The sequence below is a fragment of the Peromyscus maniculatus genome, chromosome 11 (assembly GCF_049852395.1).
Source record: "Peromyscus maniculatus bairdii isolate BWxNUB_F1_BW_parent chromosome 11, HU_Pman_BW_mat_3.1, whole genome shotgun sequence".
NCBI classification, from domain to species: Eukaryota; Metazoa; Chordata; class Mammalia; order Rodentia; family Cricetidae; genus Peromyscus; species Peromyscus maniculatus.
The window spans coordinates 100054568-100073332 of record NC_134862.1 but is presented as its reverse complement, the minus strand read 5'-3'; the positions used below and the strand labels follow the sequence as shown (position 1 = coordinate 100073332).

Sequence of the window (18765 nt, the reverse complement as noted above, 5' to 3'; positions counted from 1 at the left end):
CTTTCTTCCCGGCGAGGCGGCACCTGGACCACTCACTCCCTCCGCGACGCCAGGGGCCAGGGACCGCGGCGGTCCCTCCGCAGTCCCTGGGCAGCGGGCGCCCTAGGGCTTCCCTACTGCAGCGGAGCCGGGTCCAGTAGGAGGGAGGAGGCGGGGTGACTCCGAGGGTGAATTCTGATGGGGGGCGGGGAGGGGCAAGAGGAGGTTGTGAGCTGAAACCAAGAAAGGCTCCCAAGAATGTATCTGCCAGGCTAGAGGTCCGTCGTCTCTCATTCGGGGATCCGGGCAGGCCATGCTAAGGTTCCATGGACCAGCTACTTTGGCTTCTTCAAGATTAAGGTGGCACCTGGCTAAAGATTTAAGATACATGGTTGCTATGTTCATGCCAGACCAGGTAGAGGCATAGCGCACGCACCCCTCTTCACCTGCCTGCCAGTTTTAAAAAATGCGAAGTCAAGATGACTGTGCCCAGAAAAGAAAAGAAAAGAAAAAAAAAAAAAAAGAAAGAAAGAAAGAAAAAACTAGCGGTTAAAGGTTTGTGGTCTGAGCATTGGGGAGGAAAGCTAACCGCGAGCTGGGGGGCGGGTGGGAACCAGACAAGAGGGGCCTTCCTAGGGTGTTCGTTTTGGCCTTCTGGTTTCTGGGCAGTAGGGGAGGTGGCCTTTCTGAGTCCCAGCCCAGGGTGCATGGCTCCCTGATAGCATTTAAGAGAGGAGCTTGCTTGAGCTTGGCTGCCCGGCCTCAGGCAGGAGAGGAGTGGAGACGGTCGTGTGCCTTAGTAGGTCGGAAGGTGGACCGTGTCTGCACACCTCTCCCAACCAGCAGAGCCTTTCCACACTGGGTGTTCTGCCTAGATTTCAGTTTTGACCCCATTCCATCAACAACATAACGTGTGTGTGTGTGTGTGTGTGTGTGTGTGTGTGTGTGTGTGTGAGAGAGAGAGAGAGAGAGAGAGAGACAGAGACAGAGACAGAGACAGAGACAGAGACACAGAGACAATCACATCTCACACAGTATGCCGAAGGCACACAGCACGGCACCCGGCACTCTGTGGGGCAGCCCAGGACCTCTGTTCTTGAAAATTAATGTGACTATTAATTGTGTGGTGGCACAAGCCTGAAGTTCCTCCACTCAGAAGGCTGAGGCAGGGTTTCCATGAGTTCAGAGCCAGCCTGGGCTAAACAATAAATTCCAGGCTAGCTAGAGATACATATCAAGACAAGATCTTGAAAGAGCAAGACTAGCAAAATAAGCAGCTTTGGGGGCAAATGGTCATGGCTCTCAGGGGTTCACTCACACGTGTTTAAGAATGGAGGAAGAATTCCTGGACACATCAGTGCACTCCCAAGCTTTCATTCTTGCCAACGCCCCTTTCCTGTTTTGCTAAGCTACCCCACATTCTAAGTCCTCTGGGGGTGCTCCCCACAGAGCCGGGCACTTGTATCAGCATAGTCTATTGATGTCATCACAGAACTCTCCACAGACAAGGCTGACCTCGGATTCACAGAGATCCGCCTGCCTCTGCCTCCCAAGCACTGGGATTAAAGGCGTGTGCTGCCTTGCCTGGCATGGGATAGTTTCTTTCCCTTCATGTAGGTCTGTGTACCACATGAGTGTCTGGTGCCAGAAGAGGGTGTCAGACCCCCTGGAATGGAGTTATGGATAGATGTGAGCCACCACATGGGTGCTGGGCATGGATCCTGGGTCTTCTCCAAGAGCAACGCATGCTCTCTTTACCCCAGAGCCATCCCTGAGCTCCTGGAATTACCATCTCGAGACAGGATTTCTCTGTGTAGCTTTGGAGCCTGTCCTGGATCTCGCTCTGTAGACCAGGCTGGCCTCGAACTCATAGAGATCCACCTGGCTCTGCCTCCCGGTGCTGGGATTAAAGGCGTGCACCACCACCGCGCGGCTCCATTTGCTTTCTTAAACTTCTTGAAAAGCTTGGTGCTGGCTTCCTTACACACTCCACATTTATAACATAGCATATTGTATCTGTTATTCCCATAATGTGGTTATAGTGCTAAGCCCATTTGCCACCAGAACACCAACCCTTTTCTGACCGGGATACCAGCCTGGTCTATGTATCAAATCCCAGGCCAGTCAGAACTACATAGTGAGACCGTAAAAAAATAAAAATAAAAATCTGGGCGTGGTAGCATAGGCCTTATTCCCCACACTCCAGAGGCAGAGGCAGACGGATCTCTGTGAGCTTGAGACCAGCCTGGTCTACAGAGTGAGTTCCAGGACAGCCAGGGCTACAAAATAGAGACCCTGTCTCAAAACAAAAATAAATAGGAGAGAGATAAAAAAGCAAAGAAATACTTCAAATATCTTTTTTTTTCTTTTTCTTTCTTTCTTTTTTTATGTATTCCCTTGAACTGGGAAGATACATAGTATGATGTGTCAGCGACCTATTTATATCATGATGACCCTGATTCTGTCCCTGGGGTGGGGCAGGGATGCCATAGGTCAGAGCTGGGTAAGGGGGTACTGTAAGACAGAGCTGGGTGAGGGGGTACTGTAAGACAGAGCTGGGTGAGGGGGTACTGTAAGACAGAGCTGGGTGAGGGGGTACAGTAGGTCAGAGCTGGGTGAGGGGGTGCCATAGGTCAGAGCTGGGTGAGGGGTACAGTAGGTCAGAGCTGGGTGAGGGTGCCGTAGGTCAGAGCTGGGTGAGGGGGTGCCATAGGTCAGAGCTGGGTGAGGGGTACAGTAGGTCAGAGCTGGGTGAGGGTGCCGTAGGTCAGAGCTGGGTGAGGGGGTGCCATAGGTCAGAGCTGGGTGAGGGTGCCGTAGGTCAGAGCTGGGTGAGGGGGTGCCATAGGTCAGAGCTGGGTGAGGGGTACAGTAGGTCAGAGCTGGGTGAGGGTGCCGTAGGTCAGAGCTGGGTGAGGGGGTACTGTAAGACAGAGCTGGGTGAGGGGGTACTGTAAGACAGAGCTGGGTGAGGGGGTGCTGTAGGTCAGAGCTCGGTGCTTGGGTGATTCACTTCACCAGAAGATGGTTCTTTCCAATAACAAGCTGCTTAGATGCTTGGAAGTCCCGTGAGCAGTTCACTGTTGCTGTTCTCTTCAGGAAACGCCTTCTGCTGAGTGTCCTCTCAGGGCTTTTCTCAGAAGACAGTCCTGTGGGCTTCTGGGGAGGCTAGGGAAGAGAAAGCCAGGGGGAGAGACCACTGCATTCACCAGAGACTGGCCACTGTGTCAGCCACACCTCAGGGAACTCGCTGTCCTGACAGTCATACATAAACGCAATGGAGTACTTTGGATGTGGTCTGCCTCGTGAAGGCGGAGAAGAGCAAGGGCTGGAAGAGAGGGTGCAGTGTGTGTGTGTGTGTGTGTGTGTGTGTGTGTGTGTGTGTGTGTGTGTGTGTGTGAGAGCAGGGAGAGCAGACAAGGCTTCTCTGCAGGGCTGTGGGGACACCTGGAGGACGTGGTCTGGGCTGCACCACACAGAAGCAAAGGCCTTGTGGAAGCGCCCGGCCATTCAAGAAACGACAGGAGACTCCCGGGTCTGGAATGGCCTGGGGAGGGGTGGACGCCTAGAGATGAGGTCAGGGAGGCAGTGAAAACCCTTGATTCAGGGCTACCTTTTATTTGGAATATAGTGGAAAACTCAAGGCTTCTGAGCAGAGGTATGGCATGAGCTGACTGAAGTTGTTATGGGGTCATGTTGGTCACCTCACAAAATAGTGCCACCAAGTGGAGATCCAGCGTCCAAAACAGGAGCCTGTGGGTGTCCTTCCGGGCCATGACAGTAACATTTGCAACGGGATATTTAAATCTTAAGACTAACAAATTGGAAGCAAAAAGAGACAGAGGAGGTGAGGGCCATGGTCCAGGAAGGCTGGGGTAGGCTGGGAAGATGGTGGAGGCCAAGGCCAGGCTGCAGGGAGCGTGTTGAATGGAAGGTTCTCTGTGCCTCAGTACCACAGGCCCATCCTGACCCAGAGTGGGCCTTGCCTGTGTTCACCTGGTGATGCGTTCATGAATGCATTGGCCATTTTTGCCACACAGTGAACAAAATGCCTGTCAGAACAACCTAGGGGCCCGGGGAGATGGCTCAGTGGTTAGAGTGAAGTGAGAGACAGGCCATGGAACTGGAGTTCAGATTCCCAGAATGTCTGTGGTGGCCTGCCTGGAGGTTCAGCTTTCTGAGGCAGAGACGGGGGATCCCCAGAGCAAGCTAGTGAGACTAGCCCTATCACTCAGTGATAGAGTGATCAAGATTGATTCTCTACATCAACCTCAGGCCTTCACATGCACCTACACGTGTGCTCCCACACATGCAAACATTCATACACACACACATGCACACCACAAACACAGACCAGAAAATGGAATAAGGAAAGGGGGGAAAAAGTAAGGGAGAAAGTACTTGTTTTAGTCTCCAAGCTTCTAAGTTATGGCACAGAAGATATAGAGCAGTTCATGGCAGCAGATTGTTCACGTCACTGCTGACCAACTGGACGGTAAGCAGAGAACACCAACCTGAACCTAAGGCTCCACAGCTTTCAAAGGCCTAGTCCTGGTGACTCAGTCCCACCACGGTGACCCTACCTTCCAAAAGTTCCATAGCGTCTCATCATAGCGCCACCTACTGGGGAAGTCATTCCAAACAGGAGCCTGTGGGGACCATTTCCAATGGTTAACATATTTGTAAAAAGGAGAGATTTAAATCACAAGTGGGTAAGACCGTTGTCTTTTTTCAACTCATCATTCCTTAACCCCCTGGATTCTATCAGTGTTGCGTGCAAGCATTTGAGGGGCTCCAGAAAAGGAAGGCTTAGGCAGGGAAGTTTACACACGGAAATCTATGTATGTGGTTTACAGACACGATTGTGTAGACAGGTTTTTTTGTATGACCTCCAGGAATATTTCCACTGTCCTCTGTGCTAAACTGTGCACCAGCATATGTTCTAGTAAGACAAAAACACCTCCCACACATCCCAGCACCAGAATTATGTGGGTGGTGGAGGGAAGTCAGATTTGAACCAAACACCCCAAACATCCAGTGTGAAAATTCTGTGTCATCAAACAGAAGTCGGTAAGCGTCAGAGTCCTATCTTGTTTACAACTCTTCAGAACAGAGCTTGCTATTCCAGGACTTTAACACAAACAGCACACACGAGTGTAAAGCACCTCCTGGTCTTTTTGTGTATTTCTTGTTAACATGAGTGACACTTTTCAAAAAGCTTGACTATGCTTAACTTCTTGTTATTACTATTTTAAGTGTATGCATGTTTTGCCTGCACGTATGTCTGTGCCTGGTGCTTGTGGAGGCCAGAACAGGCTGCTGAATCCTCTGGACCTGGAGTTACAGATGGTTGTGAGCCACCATGTGGGTGCTGGGAATCAAACTTGCCCTCTAGAAAGTCAGCCAGCGCTCCTGGCTGATGAGCCATCTCTCCAGCTCCTTGAATATGGTATTTTAACCATAGTCTAGTGCATTTGGAAATACACTAGAATATTTCATTAAACAAGTTAACAGAGGTAGACTCCTGATTCATCTGCCCATTTGTGAAGGACATAGCACATATCCCTCTAAATTGTTTACATATTAAAGAACTGAAAATTTTAAATGTATGAAACCAAGGAAATATAAAAAGCGATAACCGCAGGGATTAACAATCAGTAGACATGTCATACCCATAGACCAGTTATGAGAAACCTCAGGTTATGCAAGAGAAAACAGTCCATTTAGAGGAGAAGATCAGTGTTGATTGGACTGTTGGCTGGTCCAGTCACAAGGAAGAGGGGCTGTAAAAACACAGGCACTGATAGTTCTCTCTGCTGTCACCTGGGACCCTTTCCAGATTGAGGACGACACCCAGCTTGTGAGCCACTGTCCTGGGGACTAATGACTAATTAACTAAATATCAGTTCTAAGAACTTCAGCATGAATCACAGGACAAGAAACCATGAAATGTCCTGAAAATTACAACTGAGATTTTTTTTTTTTTTTTTTTTTTTGGTTTTTCAAGACAGGGTTTCTCTGTGTAGCTTTGCGCCTTTCCTGGAACTCACTTGGTAGCCCAGGCTGGCCTCGAACTCATAGAGATCCGCCTGCCTCTGCCTCCCAAGTGCTGGGATTAAAGGCGTGCGCCACCACCGCCCGGCTCAACTGAGATATTTTTAAAAAAAATTAACAGGGACTTTTCCAAGTCTTCCAACTCTTAAAAATTACACGATGTTACTCCATACACACAACATTACCATCACACACATTACCTCCCCACGTGACATTACCCCTCCCACATGGCATCACTCCCACACACGACATTACCCCTACACACACACACACACACACACACACACACACACACCACACACACACACACACACACACACACACACACATACACACACACACACACGTGTCTTATGGAGTATAAAAAAATAGCTGACATTTCTTAAATTATCATGCAATTACCTGGGCTGAATTATCTTTTTAGTCTCTGTGGAACGAGGTATCATAGATCTGTTGTCAGTACAAACAAAGCAACTAGTTAGAGATGGATAGGAAGTAATCACCACAGAAATACCAGGAAGTTATTAAATACACAGGGTTTCTTGATTTTAGGGATTTGTCATCCCTTTAAATTTATGATGAGCTCTGCCTTATTTTTATCTTCTGTGAAAAATGTTTAGACTTATTTTGCTTGCATACATGTGTGTACCACGTGCATGCCTGATGGTCAGAAGAGGGCATCAGATTCCCTGGAACTGAAGTTACAGACATTTGTGAGCTGCCGCAATGTGGGTGCTGGGACTTGAACCCAGGTCCTCTGGAAGAGCAGCCAGTGCTCTTAGCCGATGCGTCTCTCCATCAGTGCTGCCAGCTGAGTTCTACATCCTTGCTGATTTTGTTATCCTGTTAATCATGTTTATTTTTCCTGTCTAGTAAACTCAAATTTCATTCACCTATCGTCTCAATTTGCTTTTCCATGCATTTTAGCAAGATTGGTCATGAAATTTATCATTCTCTTTCCTTCCCGATTATACTTCTTCAAACATGTAGCTGAAGGTTTTCCCAGTATCCAATTCTATGTGAGCACGTGTGTGTGCACATGTTGTGTGATCACGTGTGTGCACATGTTGTGTGATCACGTGTGTGTACTTGCAACGGAAAGCCAGAGGTGAACCTCGGTTGTCATTTCTCCCTTCCACCTTGTTTTTTGAGATCGATTCCCAGTTTCCTGGAGCTCACCAAGTAGGCCAGGCTGTCTGGCCAGGGAGCCCCAGGAATCCACCTGTCTCAACCTCCTCGGTGATGGGATTACAAACTTAAGCCATCCTGGCTCTTTAAGTAGGTGCTGAGGATCAAACTATTTCTTGCAAGGCAAGCCCTTAATCAATTAAGGCATCGCCCCAACCATAGTTACTCAAGTTTAATCCTTTAAAATGAACTGTTTCAGCCTTGCTTTGGATCTTGTTTTTGCAGGGCCTCTGCAGATGCATCCCAGCCCAGAAGTCCAGACTATGTCTCCGAGCAACTCTCCCGCATGTGTCAGCCTGCACAGGGCAATGCATGATGGATACACGTGCAGGTAAAAAGCCTCCACGTCCAGGTCCAAGGCCTCTGTGGTGTACTTCTGATCCACCTAACTCGTCTGTGTCCACGCCCTGCTATGTTCACAGCGCTAAGGCTGCAAGTTTTCATGATTGTTTTTGGCCCCACATGCTCCTCAAATGTATTTCCTCTTGCTCTCCCTCAGTGGAAGCAGAAAGGCACCCGCCTCTCTATCTGCCAAGAACCTTCAGGGAACTGGCCCACCCAGTCTTGGGCACTCCACCAGGGTCCATCCTTGGTGTCCAAGCCCTGTCTTCCAGGTTTGCCGTTTTCGTCACTTTCCTGGGCTGTTTGAAATTGGCCTCTCTGAAAGCCAGGAGCCGCCTGCAGTGACTTGGGGGCGGGCGGGTTCTCTGGCTGACTTCAGGCTCACCCTGTCTGACCTGTCTGAGGATCATCTTGTGGCCAGTTCCTGCTAAGCCTTACAGCCTGTGGCTGAAGCGTGAACTTCCTAATAAGAGCCACAGAGAACCACACAGGCAGTTCCCAGAACTGGCCAATTTCTCAGTGAACAGAGGATCAAGAAGGAAAAATATAGATTTCCTGTTTCCAGCCAAGGCTCCTCCCAGACGTCCTGGAAAGCCTGGTTACAAAGAATAGGCCAGGACCCAGGGGTGCCCTAACAAGGGACGTGTCTGGGGACCATGTTCTTAGAGAGCTCTGGCCACCAGCTGGGGTCATAGCTCAGCTGGGAAAAGGCTTGTCTTGTTTCCTGACAAAACACTGACCAAAGGCAACTCGGGGAGGAGGAGAGCATCTGCTTCATCTGACATTCTGCAGTCCATTGCCAAGGGAAGCCAAGGCAAGAACCTGGGGCAGGAACTGAAGCAGAAACCACGAGGAGCACTGCTTACTGGCTTGCTCAGCCTGCTTCCTTATAGCACCCAGGACCACCTGCCCGGGGTGGCACCGCCCACAGTGAGCTGGGCCCTCCCACATCAATCACTAATCAAGAAAAGCCCCCCCCCCCCCATTTGCCTCCGATGGAGGCAATTCCTCAGCTGAGGGTCCCTCTTCTCCAGTGACTCTAGCTTGTACCCAGTTGACAAGGGCAGCTGGCGTGCTCTTGTCCCTGGGTTCAGTCCCCGGCCCAGCATAAACCATCTGAGGCGCAGCCCCGCCTGCCAAGGACAGTCAGGACAAGGACTTCGGGGTAATTCTCAGCTACATAACGAGTCCCAGGCCAGCCTGGGATAAATGACTTAACCCCACCCCTACCTCCAGGACAGCCTGGGATACAGCCCCACCCCACCTCTCCCCACCCCTCCCCCCACCTCACAGGAGCTCTGGTTTCTTAGGGGCAGCCTGAAAGCTCCAGGAAGCTGAAGTTGATCTGCTGCCTCCTGCTTCCTCATTTCTCTGCAAGCCACTTCTAAATGCAGTGCCCTGGGTACCAGAGAAGCTGAGAGGGAGCAGCCTTGGCTACTCGGGGCCTCAGACCGAACCCTGCCGGAGCAGCTGGGAGGCTGTTCGCACAGAGCCCGGGCAGTGCTGACAGTGTGGACGGGTCCCCTACTGGGAGCCCAGCCTTTGCCGAGGCACCTGATGCCATGAAACATTCGGAGAAAGTGACTGGACAGTTCTCAAAACTACTTGCCCGAAGTGGCCTTCCATTCTGGTGGGAAGGAGGTTCATTCATTATTTCCTATTGTTGTCTGGCTCTTGGCTCTCTGGATTTTATTTTACTTTATTATTTTACTCTGTCGAGCTCACACCTCCTTCCCCAAAGATCCACAGTGAGCGTTGTGTTCTCCCATTACTTAAGAGGATCTTGAAACCCGCTTCTAGGAAGTCCTCCTTGACCAACTGGACAGGGGCCCCTCGGGGTGTTGTATGTGACCAGCCCCTCCTAGAGCATCCACAGAATGTAAATTCTGCAGTCTATCCATTGGCTCATTGTGTGTTTCAAATGGATTACAGAAAGGCCCTAATCATAGATGACACCTCCCGAGAGGCGGGATGGCACGTAACTGGTTATGGGATGACCCCCAACATATCAGACCAGCAAGGCTGCCCCTGCAGATGACTTCACAGATAGCTGTGGACACTTTGCCCTTCAAACCTGAGCTGCGTTTCCAGCGGGCTGCTGCTCACATGTGTTCACGAGTGTTCACTCAACAGGTGTCTACGTAGGGATCCGTGGGGCTCATGCATTGAGTGCAGGGGATGGAGTCTCTGAGATTTGGGGGGCTTTGTTTGTCGTTTGTTATTGTGAGACAGAGTCTCACTAGGTAGCACAGGCTGGCCTCAAACTTTGACCTCCCTGCCTTAGCCTCCCCGAGTGCTGGCAGTCATGCAACTGAATGAAGGGACTGTGGGGGTTAAGCTGGCTTCCTCAAATTTTACTTCATTTTATGCACACAGGTGTTTTTTATGCATGTATGTATGTGTACCACATGCACACCTGGTGCCTGCAGAGGTCAGAAGAAGGTGTAGGATCTACTAGAACTGGAGTTCTGGACAGTTGTGAACCACCTTGTAGGTGCTGGGAATTGAACCCAGGTCCTTTGAAAGAGCAGCCATGCTTTAACCACTGAGCCATCCCTCCGGTCCTAGTCTCCAGGTGTGAGTTTTTGAGGCTGTTGTAAAGGACCATGAATCGGTGGCCACAGTGAGCCACTCATCAGTATGGATGCCTTTGTGTGTTTCCCTGCCTGTTGTGGGATATTAGTTTAAGATGTGTTACATTCATTTATGCTGTAGAATATTTGTTTAATGATGCAAAGATGTGTTGCATTCTTTTATGTTACTTTTGTCTAACTCTGAGAAGCTGTGTTACTTTGCCTGTCTAAAACACCTGATTGGTCTAATGAAGAGCTGAATGTCCAATAGCTAGGCAGAAGAAAGGATGGGGGGAGGGTGCTGGGGGGGGGGAAATAAGTAGAAGAAATTGAGAGGAGAGTGAGGAGAGAGTGGGAAAAGGAGGAGAGGAGGACAGCCAGGGCCAGCCACACAGCCACCCAGCCACCCAGCCAGTCACACAGCCACACAGCCACACAGCCAGCCCTGGAGTGAGAAGGAAAGAAAGAGACATAGAATAAAGAAAGGCAAAAAGCCCAGAGGCAAAACATAATTAAAAAGAAACGGGATAATTTGTTAGAAAAGCTGGCTAGTAACAAGCCAAGCTAAGGCTGGGCACTCATAAGTAAGAATAAGTCTCCGTGTATTTTGGGGGGAGCTGGGTGGCGGACCCCTAAAGAGTAAAAAACCCAACTACATCCGCCTGGCCCCATTTTGAGTCTGGGCTGGCCTGTGACCTCTTACGAGCGGAATGGAGTGGGGCTGGAGAAATGCTTCAGTGGTAAGCTGCTGTTGCCTAGGGCCTGCGTTCAGTTCCCAGCCCCCACGCAGAAGCTCATAACCACCTGCGACTCCGGTTTCGGGGTGGAACTGTGACCCCCCTCTTCTGGCCTCTGTGGACACTGCACACACGGTGCACATACATACATACTTGCAGGAAAACCATGTAAAAATTAAATTTTACAGACTTGACGTGAGGTGCCATTAGGCCACCAGGCCTGGGTCTTTGGTGTCGGATGGGGCTGATGGAGATGGAGGAGTCTGCTTCTGTAGAGGTGGACGCGGGCTCACACTGCATCTTTCACAGGGCCTGTACCAGCCAGCCTTCACAGTTCCCGAGACTGCCCCCCCAGGCAGGGTCGGGAGGGAGCAGGCTTAGCCCAGAAAGTGGATGGAAGTCAGCCTGACGTTCTCAAAGTATATATACTGGGAAGACGGAGACGATGGCCAGTGGTCCACTAAAATGATGGTTAGAAGTTTAGTTTCTCCTAAGAGAAAGGATACTGGATTAAATGCGAGGCTTGTGCTGTTCCTAAAATGTGATGACCCAGTTGTCTGGAAAACGCTTCAAAACCTTAAATCAGTTCAGTGATTCGGAGGATTTTGTAAGTGGTGCCTGAGTAGTGAGGACAGTTCACATCCTGTAATGAAGCCAGCCTGGCTTTGGTGGCTGGTATAACCCGAGCCACAACCAGCAAAACACATATTTGACCTGCTTTAAACAACTGTTTCCTTTTGGAATCGTCCCTACTGCTTTGTATTAGCTGTGCCTGGATCCCAGGAAATTCAGAAATGTTTCTTGTCACAAAACAGTCAAGAGGCTGTGATGTCTTGGTGTCTGAGACCAGACTAGGCCTTAGCCGAGAGCCTGGGCTGGGGCCAAGCCTTGCTGGGCCTGCTCAGACGTCTGCTGGAGCAGCAGGTTTGGCTTCTCTCGGCTCCACATGATGGGGGGTGATGCCGCCCCACCTCAGGGGGTTCTGAGGATGAGAGCAGATCTTAGCACATGGAAAAAAACAAAAAACAAAACCCACCTAGTGTGTGGGAACCGTGGACACCTTGCTGTCCCCTTCAGCGAATGCACTGGTCACAGACTGGGCCTGAGCCCAGCGGCAGGCTTGCTCATTGTGCCCAAGGCCTTGGCTTTGAGCTCTAGCCCCACAGAATTGAAAATAAGTAAGTTTTCAGGTGTGGTGGTGAGGGACTAGGGGTTGGACAGACCCCTCAGAGGAGTCGGATAGAAAGGGGGCCACAAATCCGTAATAAAGACGGCAAATTTCTGGCCCCTTCCTTGTACTCCTGATCAACAGCCTGGTGGGCTCCCCCCATCAGTGGGCTGCTGCTGTGGACTGGTTCAAAGTTCAAGGCTGGATCAGGACATGTTTTCTTCAAAGTCATGGGTCATCAGCCTCCCTTTCTTCATCTAGGGGATGAAGGCCCCTCAAAGGCCCTTAAAACCCAGAGCCTTCAAGGAAAGACAGGATCTAGGGCTCAGGAGTCCGCCTTCTGCAAAGCAGAGGGCCTTTCTCTGTGCGCCCTGCTGTGTGTCCTCACCTAACAGAGCCTTCCTCCAGCTGACCATGCCTGCCGTGTCTGAGATCTCCCTGGTGCTCCCAGTTGTGGTCTAGATTTCCCTGCCTTTTAATTCTTTAACTGGCAGAGAAGACCACCCAATCTGGACCCCCAAACAGTAACAGTGGCACACACCTGTGTTCTCAGACTCAGAGGACTAAATAAAAGGATCACCAATAGTCTGCAGCCAGCCTAGGCTATAGAGTGCGCTTTAGGCCAGCTCAGGCTACAGAATGAGACTTTGTCTCCTAAAAAAAATAACAAAACAAAAACTCAAACTGAAATGGTTTTAAAAATCTATTTTTGTACAATTCCGGGGTGTGGTAGATTTTAGCTAGATGCAGCAACCCATGTCTGTATTCCTAGCTACTTGGGAGGCTGAGACAGGAGAATTACTGGAGCCCAGGAGATTGAGATCATCCTTAGGCTTGAGTGGGGGCTGCCACATGCATGTAACCCCTCAGCAGGCTAAGAGGGGAAGATGTCAAGTTTGAGGCCAGCCTGAGCTACACAGTGAGAGCCTGTCTCAAAAATAAAAACACCAGGTTGGAGAGGTGGCTCAGAGGTTAAGAGCACTGGCTGCTCTTCCAGAGGTCCTGAGTTCAATTCCCAGCAACCACATGGTGTCTTACAGCCATTTATAATAAGATCTAGTGCCCTCTTCTGGCCTGCAGGCAGAACATTGTATACATAATAAATAAATCTTTAAAAAATAAATAAATAAAATAAAAACACCAACAGATCAGCCTGGACAGCATAGTAGTCATTATTACCTATCTGCTGCTTAAACAATGCTGTTAGCTGAACTCAGGGCCTTGAGCAGTCTAGGCAAGTGCTGTACCACTGAGCTGCATCCCCAGCCCAGTTCACACAGCCCGTTAACCACCTCCCAAACCTAAGATCTCTCATTCTTTGAGCCATCTTTTATCTTGAACAAACAGAGGAGAAAGGAGACCCAGTGGCTGGAGCCAATCTGTCCATAGAACATTTTAATCAGATTCCAGGGAGGCATGAAAGAGAAAGGGAATTTCATTAGGAAATTCATACTTTTTGAGGATTCGGATCCTGGGCTGCTATGTTGAGCGGTCTCACGCAGCACTGGGTGAGATCTCTGGGGGGAGCCCCTTTCACAGATGACACCAGGTGAAGCTGGTCATGGTCCCCTTGCTGCTGTACCTTGACATGCCTGTTTCACTCTATTGGGGACCCCAGCAGGGCCCCCCCAAGAAGGGCAAGCCTGGGGGTGCTGGGGTTGGGCTGGGGACTGGCTGGGGACACAGAGTCCATTGTGGGGCGTTTACCCACCACCCCCACAGCTTCCCAGAGTTTTCTTGAGTGCGAGCAGCAGGAAATATTAGATAGAAGGATTTATAGCAGAGAATCTTGTGGAGATAAACAGATAGAAAATAAAGGATAGCCTCGAGAGGGCCTGGAACCTATTCCAACGGGCCTCGACTGTCTCTGGTCCAGGGTTTTTATAGAGACGCCAAGGGGTGGAGCAAAAGACCTCCTCCCCCAGCACAGCCAAGTGCAGGCCATCTCTGACACCTGCACTCAGGCCCGTGGTCCTGATCATCCTCTATTCGGACCTGCTGGATAAAGCCATGAGGAACCCCAGAACGGGCTCCCACAGGTCCCCCCTTCTTAATATATAAAAAAATAACTGTTAATGGCTTACAGCAATCTCCATAGCTGTTACACCTCCCAGTATGGGAGTAGAGGATGATATAAAGGGCATTTCTCTTTTGAATTAGGTCCAAGGTGACTACAGCAGTCTTAGCTGCCTCAAGCCCTTTCTAAACCAAAAACTCTTAAGGCAACTACAAACTTAAAGAATCCCTTAGTGTCATCATTACCATTAATAGGTTAACATAAATATTGCTATACATAGTCACAATTCTCTCAATCTTACAACTCAAAGCAAACTCTTAACAACCATTTGAATTAGCATATATGGTGCTATATAGTTATCAATGTTCTCCGTCTTACAACTTTAACCCAGTCATTTTTCTTGTTAACAGAACATAGGAAAAACTTCGATGTATTCACATCAAACTTAAACATTCCCTCAACTCCACAAAACCAAGGTGCATTAATATCAATAGGTTTAACATAATTTCTGCAAACATAATTCAACCTCATAACTCCTCCTTTTCTTTATAATTTTTTAAACAAAATCTCAAACCTAGTTAGAGGAACCCAAACTTATACAATTCCTACAAACCCATATTGAAAAGCAATATTTTCGATCTAACCATTAACACTTTGAAAACTTAGCAAAACATCCAAAAGCAGTTTCTTAATAAAACTCTTTACACACTTTAAAAGTAGTCTCTTAGTATACCCCATTTGCATTTCTTACTAACAAAACATGACATTAATCCATTCAAACAACAATTTAAATTAAATAGACTAAGGAATATTAACTCTCCCTTTTCTTTATAATTTTAAGCAAAATCTCAAGCCTAGTTAGAAAACCCAAACTTTTCTGTTTAAACAGTTCCATTTGTAACACAAAACCAGTTCCATAAGTAATTCCATTCTTAAACAGTTCCACAAAACAATTCATGAATCACCAGTAAATAAAGCATATACACATACACAAAATTGCATCTTGATTCTAAGTAGAAATACATTTCTTCGTTTAAACAGTTCCATTTTTAACCCAATTCCAGAAAACCGTTCCTAGGTCATTACTCAAAACTGTCCCATTGCAATGAAATCTCTATGGTTTGTTTCATTTAAGTCTTAAAATTCAAATGATAAATTCTGGTACTAGCCTTCCAAATATGAGAAATCCATAACCAAAATCTTTTTGTAATTTTATCTCATTTTAAGTTCAAAAAGTTCAAGAAATAAATTCTGGTATCAGGCTTTTACTTCCAAATATGAAGAGACGTTTTTCAACCAAAACTTTTTGCAGTTAATTTTTGTTCAAACAAGCGTCTCTGCAACTTTTGTTCTCACAGACAGACCTTTTTAGTTATAGTAATATTTTAAACCGCATCGTTTTTGCTGTTAGCTCAGGTTTTTCTGCTGCGTTGATATTCCACAGATCTCGGCTGTGGATGCCTTGTGCTGGTTCTGGCGTCCGCCATTCTTAGCTTCTTAGCAGCTTCTGGAGCTTTTGAAACCATTCAGACTGCCTACTTTGCAGTCTACTAGGACACTATCTCCTGTGTCTCAGGTGTTTTCACCATATACATTAATAGACTCACACTTAACATTTACACTTTTTCACAAACTCACATATAACATTTTTTGCCTTGCAAAGCATTTAGATTCATATTCAACATTTACACGTTTTTACAAACTCACATACATTAACATCTACTTATTTATACTTTAAGGAACCTATAGAACTACTTTAGCAAATATATTTCTTATTAATTCTTATATACTCATATTTATTCCATCTTATTTCTTATTTAAACTTACATTTACAACTAGTATCTTACAAGCTTATTACTACATGTCTTAAGACTACCTTAGATACTTCTTACAAGCTTATATTAAAGGAACTCTATAGATCTATTTTATAAACTTATATAGGCTACCATTAGCATATATCTAACTTAGCAAACACCTAAAGATTTCTTAACACAGATATAACAAGACAGAATTTTTACAAACTCACATATCTTATATTCGTCTTTCTACTTCTCTTATCATCACCATCTCTATCAGAAAGGTTCTCTTAACTAGACAAGAAGTACGTACATCATTTCTAAAGTTTACAGTTAAGATTTCTTAACACAGATCTAACAAGACAGAATTTTTACAAACTCACATCTTATTTTTGTCTTTCTACTTCTTACTCTTAATTATCACCATCTCTATTAGAAAGATTCTCTTAATTAACTAGCCAGGAAGTACATACATCATTTCTAAAGTTTACAGTTTATAGTTAGCTTTGTTATAAAGCACTGGGATTTAGTGAGTGTTGTCATTATAGAGTTGTGATACTTGTTGCTAGGGGGTTGTAACATTCTCAGGACGAAGCAACACTCCAAAGTTGCCAGTTCTCTCAGCCGTTCCGGACCGGCAGAGATGCACTGTCAGCGGTAGATAGTTTTTAACTAGAGGCTGTCCCTTCACCCAAATTCATAATAGCTCCCCTAAGAACTTCAATTCAAACAAACGTTTCTATCACAGCAGTACTTTTGGTTTGTTCTACTGAAAAACTTCACTTCACACTGAGGGTGAAATTATTATATTTAGCTGCTGTAAAGCTCTTCGCCAAAAACTGCACAGCTATTAGGTGGTATTTTAAGGATTTTAAAGTGACTTGTTTGCTCTTATAGGTAGCTTTTTGTCATCCAACTACCGTAAAAACTTTTCACAGCTATTAGGGTAAATAAGGCATTTTACCAACGGAGCCCCAAACTGCGAAGCGCCTAGTTCCGTATCCTTTCAATTTTTCATTGGAACTGATACTTAAACTTAGACGACTTTCCTACTCATTCTTTTAAAAGCTGTATTTTAAGTTTACCATGAACGTATTTTCGAGCTGACAAAAGTGTTTCAGGGCAATGTCGCCATCTTTAGCGGAAAAACTACCTTTCCCAGAATGCATTTCCCTTATATCAGTCCATAATAATGTCAGTTCCATATCAGTCCCTTATATCAGTCATTTCCCATAGTTCTTTTTGGGTCTGAGAGTCAACGGGTTCTCTTTTACTAGACTTGCTTACAAATTCTTGCCCGGGAGGTTTGAACAAAGCTTTTTGCTTTTTCAATGGGAGATTTGAACAAGCATTTTACATTTTCAGCTATGGCACATTGGGAGGTTTCTGGTCTCTCCTCAGCTGGCTTTAACAGGTGTTTCAACTTCATCAGACACTGGCCCCCGAATCAGAACCACACCTGCCTCGTTAGCCGGCATTGAGGCTGGCATTTTTGATAGCAACTTTCCTCGGGGCTTGTGCTTGCCTTAGCCAGTCAGTGAAAAACAAAAACATTTGCAACAGAGCTTTTCCATAGCTCCTTCAGAGAGATTTTCTCCCACTGATCTTATTCTCATTTTGCTTGTTCCTTCCCCCCCAGATGCAGAGCTTCAGCTATCTGTCTGCGGCTCTGTACCTCTGCTCGCTGCCTTTGGAGGTAGGGGCTTTTTTTTCTCCCCCCAATCTGCCTCAAACTCTCGAAGCTTTGTCAGGTCATGCATTTTCTGGGGAGGAATCTGTCCCCTCTTTCTTCAGAGTCTTTCTCCCAGACAGTATCCAGTTTGGTCTCAGTTTATCCCCTCTACCCCAGAAACAGTTTTCGACACTACAGTGGCAGCTTTCCCTGCTACTGAAGGTAGGGGCTTTTTGTCCGTTTCTGTTTTCGGGGTCTGTGTCATTTGCGTACAGACTGAAAAATTTCTAAACTCCCATTAGGACAGGTGCTTTGCATCATCAGGCCTTCACCTGGCCCAGTCCCCCAGTGGGTTGTGTTTGCTTGTCTGGGTGCTCAAGGACAGAGCTTATGCCAGAGGCAATCACCCCTTAGGGCTACACTCCCTCATCTCATCGGGAGTCAGTTAAAACAAAGCTTTTCTCAAAGAGTTGCTTTCTCTGACAGAAAAGAAAGCTTTACTCCTGGATAGTCCTGTTCTGCCCTGGCTGGACTCTTTCCCCAGACAGCATTCTGACTCGGCAGCACGACTGCTTCAGACCCAGTTCAGCTTTACTGTTTTCCCAGAAAGGTCCTTACTCTGATAGGAAAGCTTTTTCTCAGATTTCTTTTTGCAGTTGTGGACCTTTCAACCCGGGACTTGTAGGAAAGTGGACACCTGTGCCGTTCCCACCGCCTTTAGCTTTGTTTGTTCATTAGCAATCTTCCCCTGGGTCCTGCACCTTCCTGCCTCAGCTCTGTGCTCCAGGAAGTTTACAACTGCAGGAACCCTAGTATCCCCGAAATGCACTCCAACTCAGAGACGCTGGCCTCGCCTCTGGGTTTTTGCTCAGAAGCGAGGATACAATGCTAACAGTTTCAGGGAATCTTTGCATTGGACGATTAGGAGCACCTTTTCATTCTGAAACGCTCACTCAGAACCTTTGCTGCCTCAGCTCGGCTGTAACTGAAAAGCTTGGCTTTTTGCTTTTCTCAGGTCAAGTTTCTGGCCCTTTTGGGCTCTCTGTAGCTCTTCACCCACACTCTCCCAAGCGTTTCCCTCAGGGTACTCTGACCCACTGCCTTTTTACTAGCTTGAAGAGACAGAGCTTAGAAGAGGTTTTTAGAAACTTGTTCATACCTCCTGCATTGCAGGGAGGATTGTTAAAGCTTGAAAGAACTTAGGTCTTGCTGTCTTAAATTTGTTGTTTTCCCTTAGAG

At 47.2% G+C, this 18765-nt stretch overlaps 1 protein-coding gene across 1 annotated transcript in view; it reads right to left on the bottom strand.

The window, feature by feature from the left end:
* Positions 1-2876: 2876 nt before the first annotated feature.
* Nsl1 (NSL1 component of MIS12 kinetochore complex) overlaps positions 2877-18765 on the bottom strand; it is a 50688-nt gene continuing 34799 nt past the window's right edge. Inside the window, exon 6 of the mRNA XM_042258848.2 lies at positions 2877-3147. Coding sequence (XP_042114782.1) covers positions 2989-3147 — 159 coding nt within the window. The 3' untranslated portion in view covers positions 2877-2988. The remainder of the gene's footprint in view (positions 3148-18765) is intronic.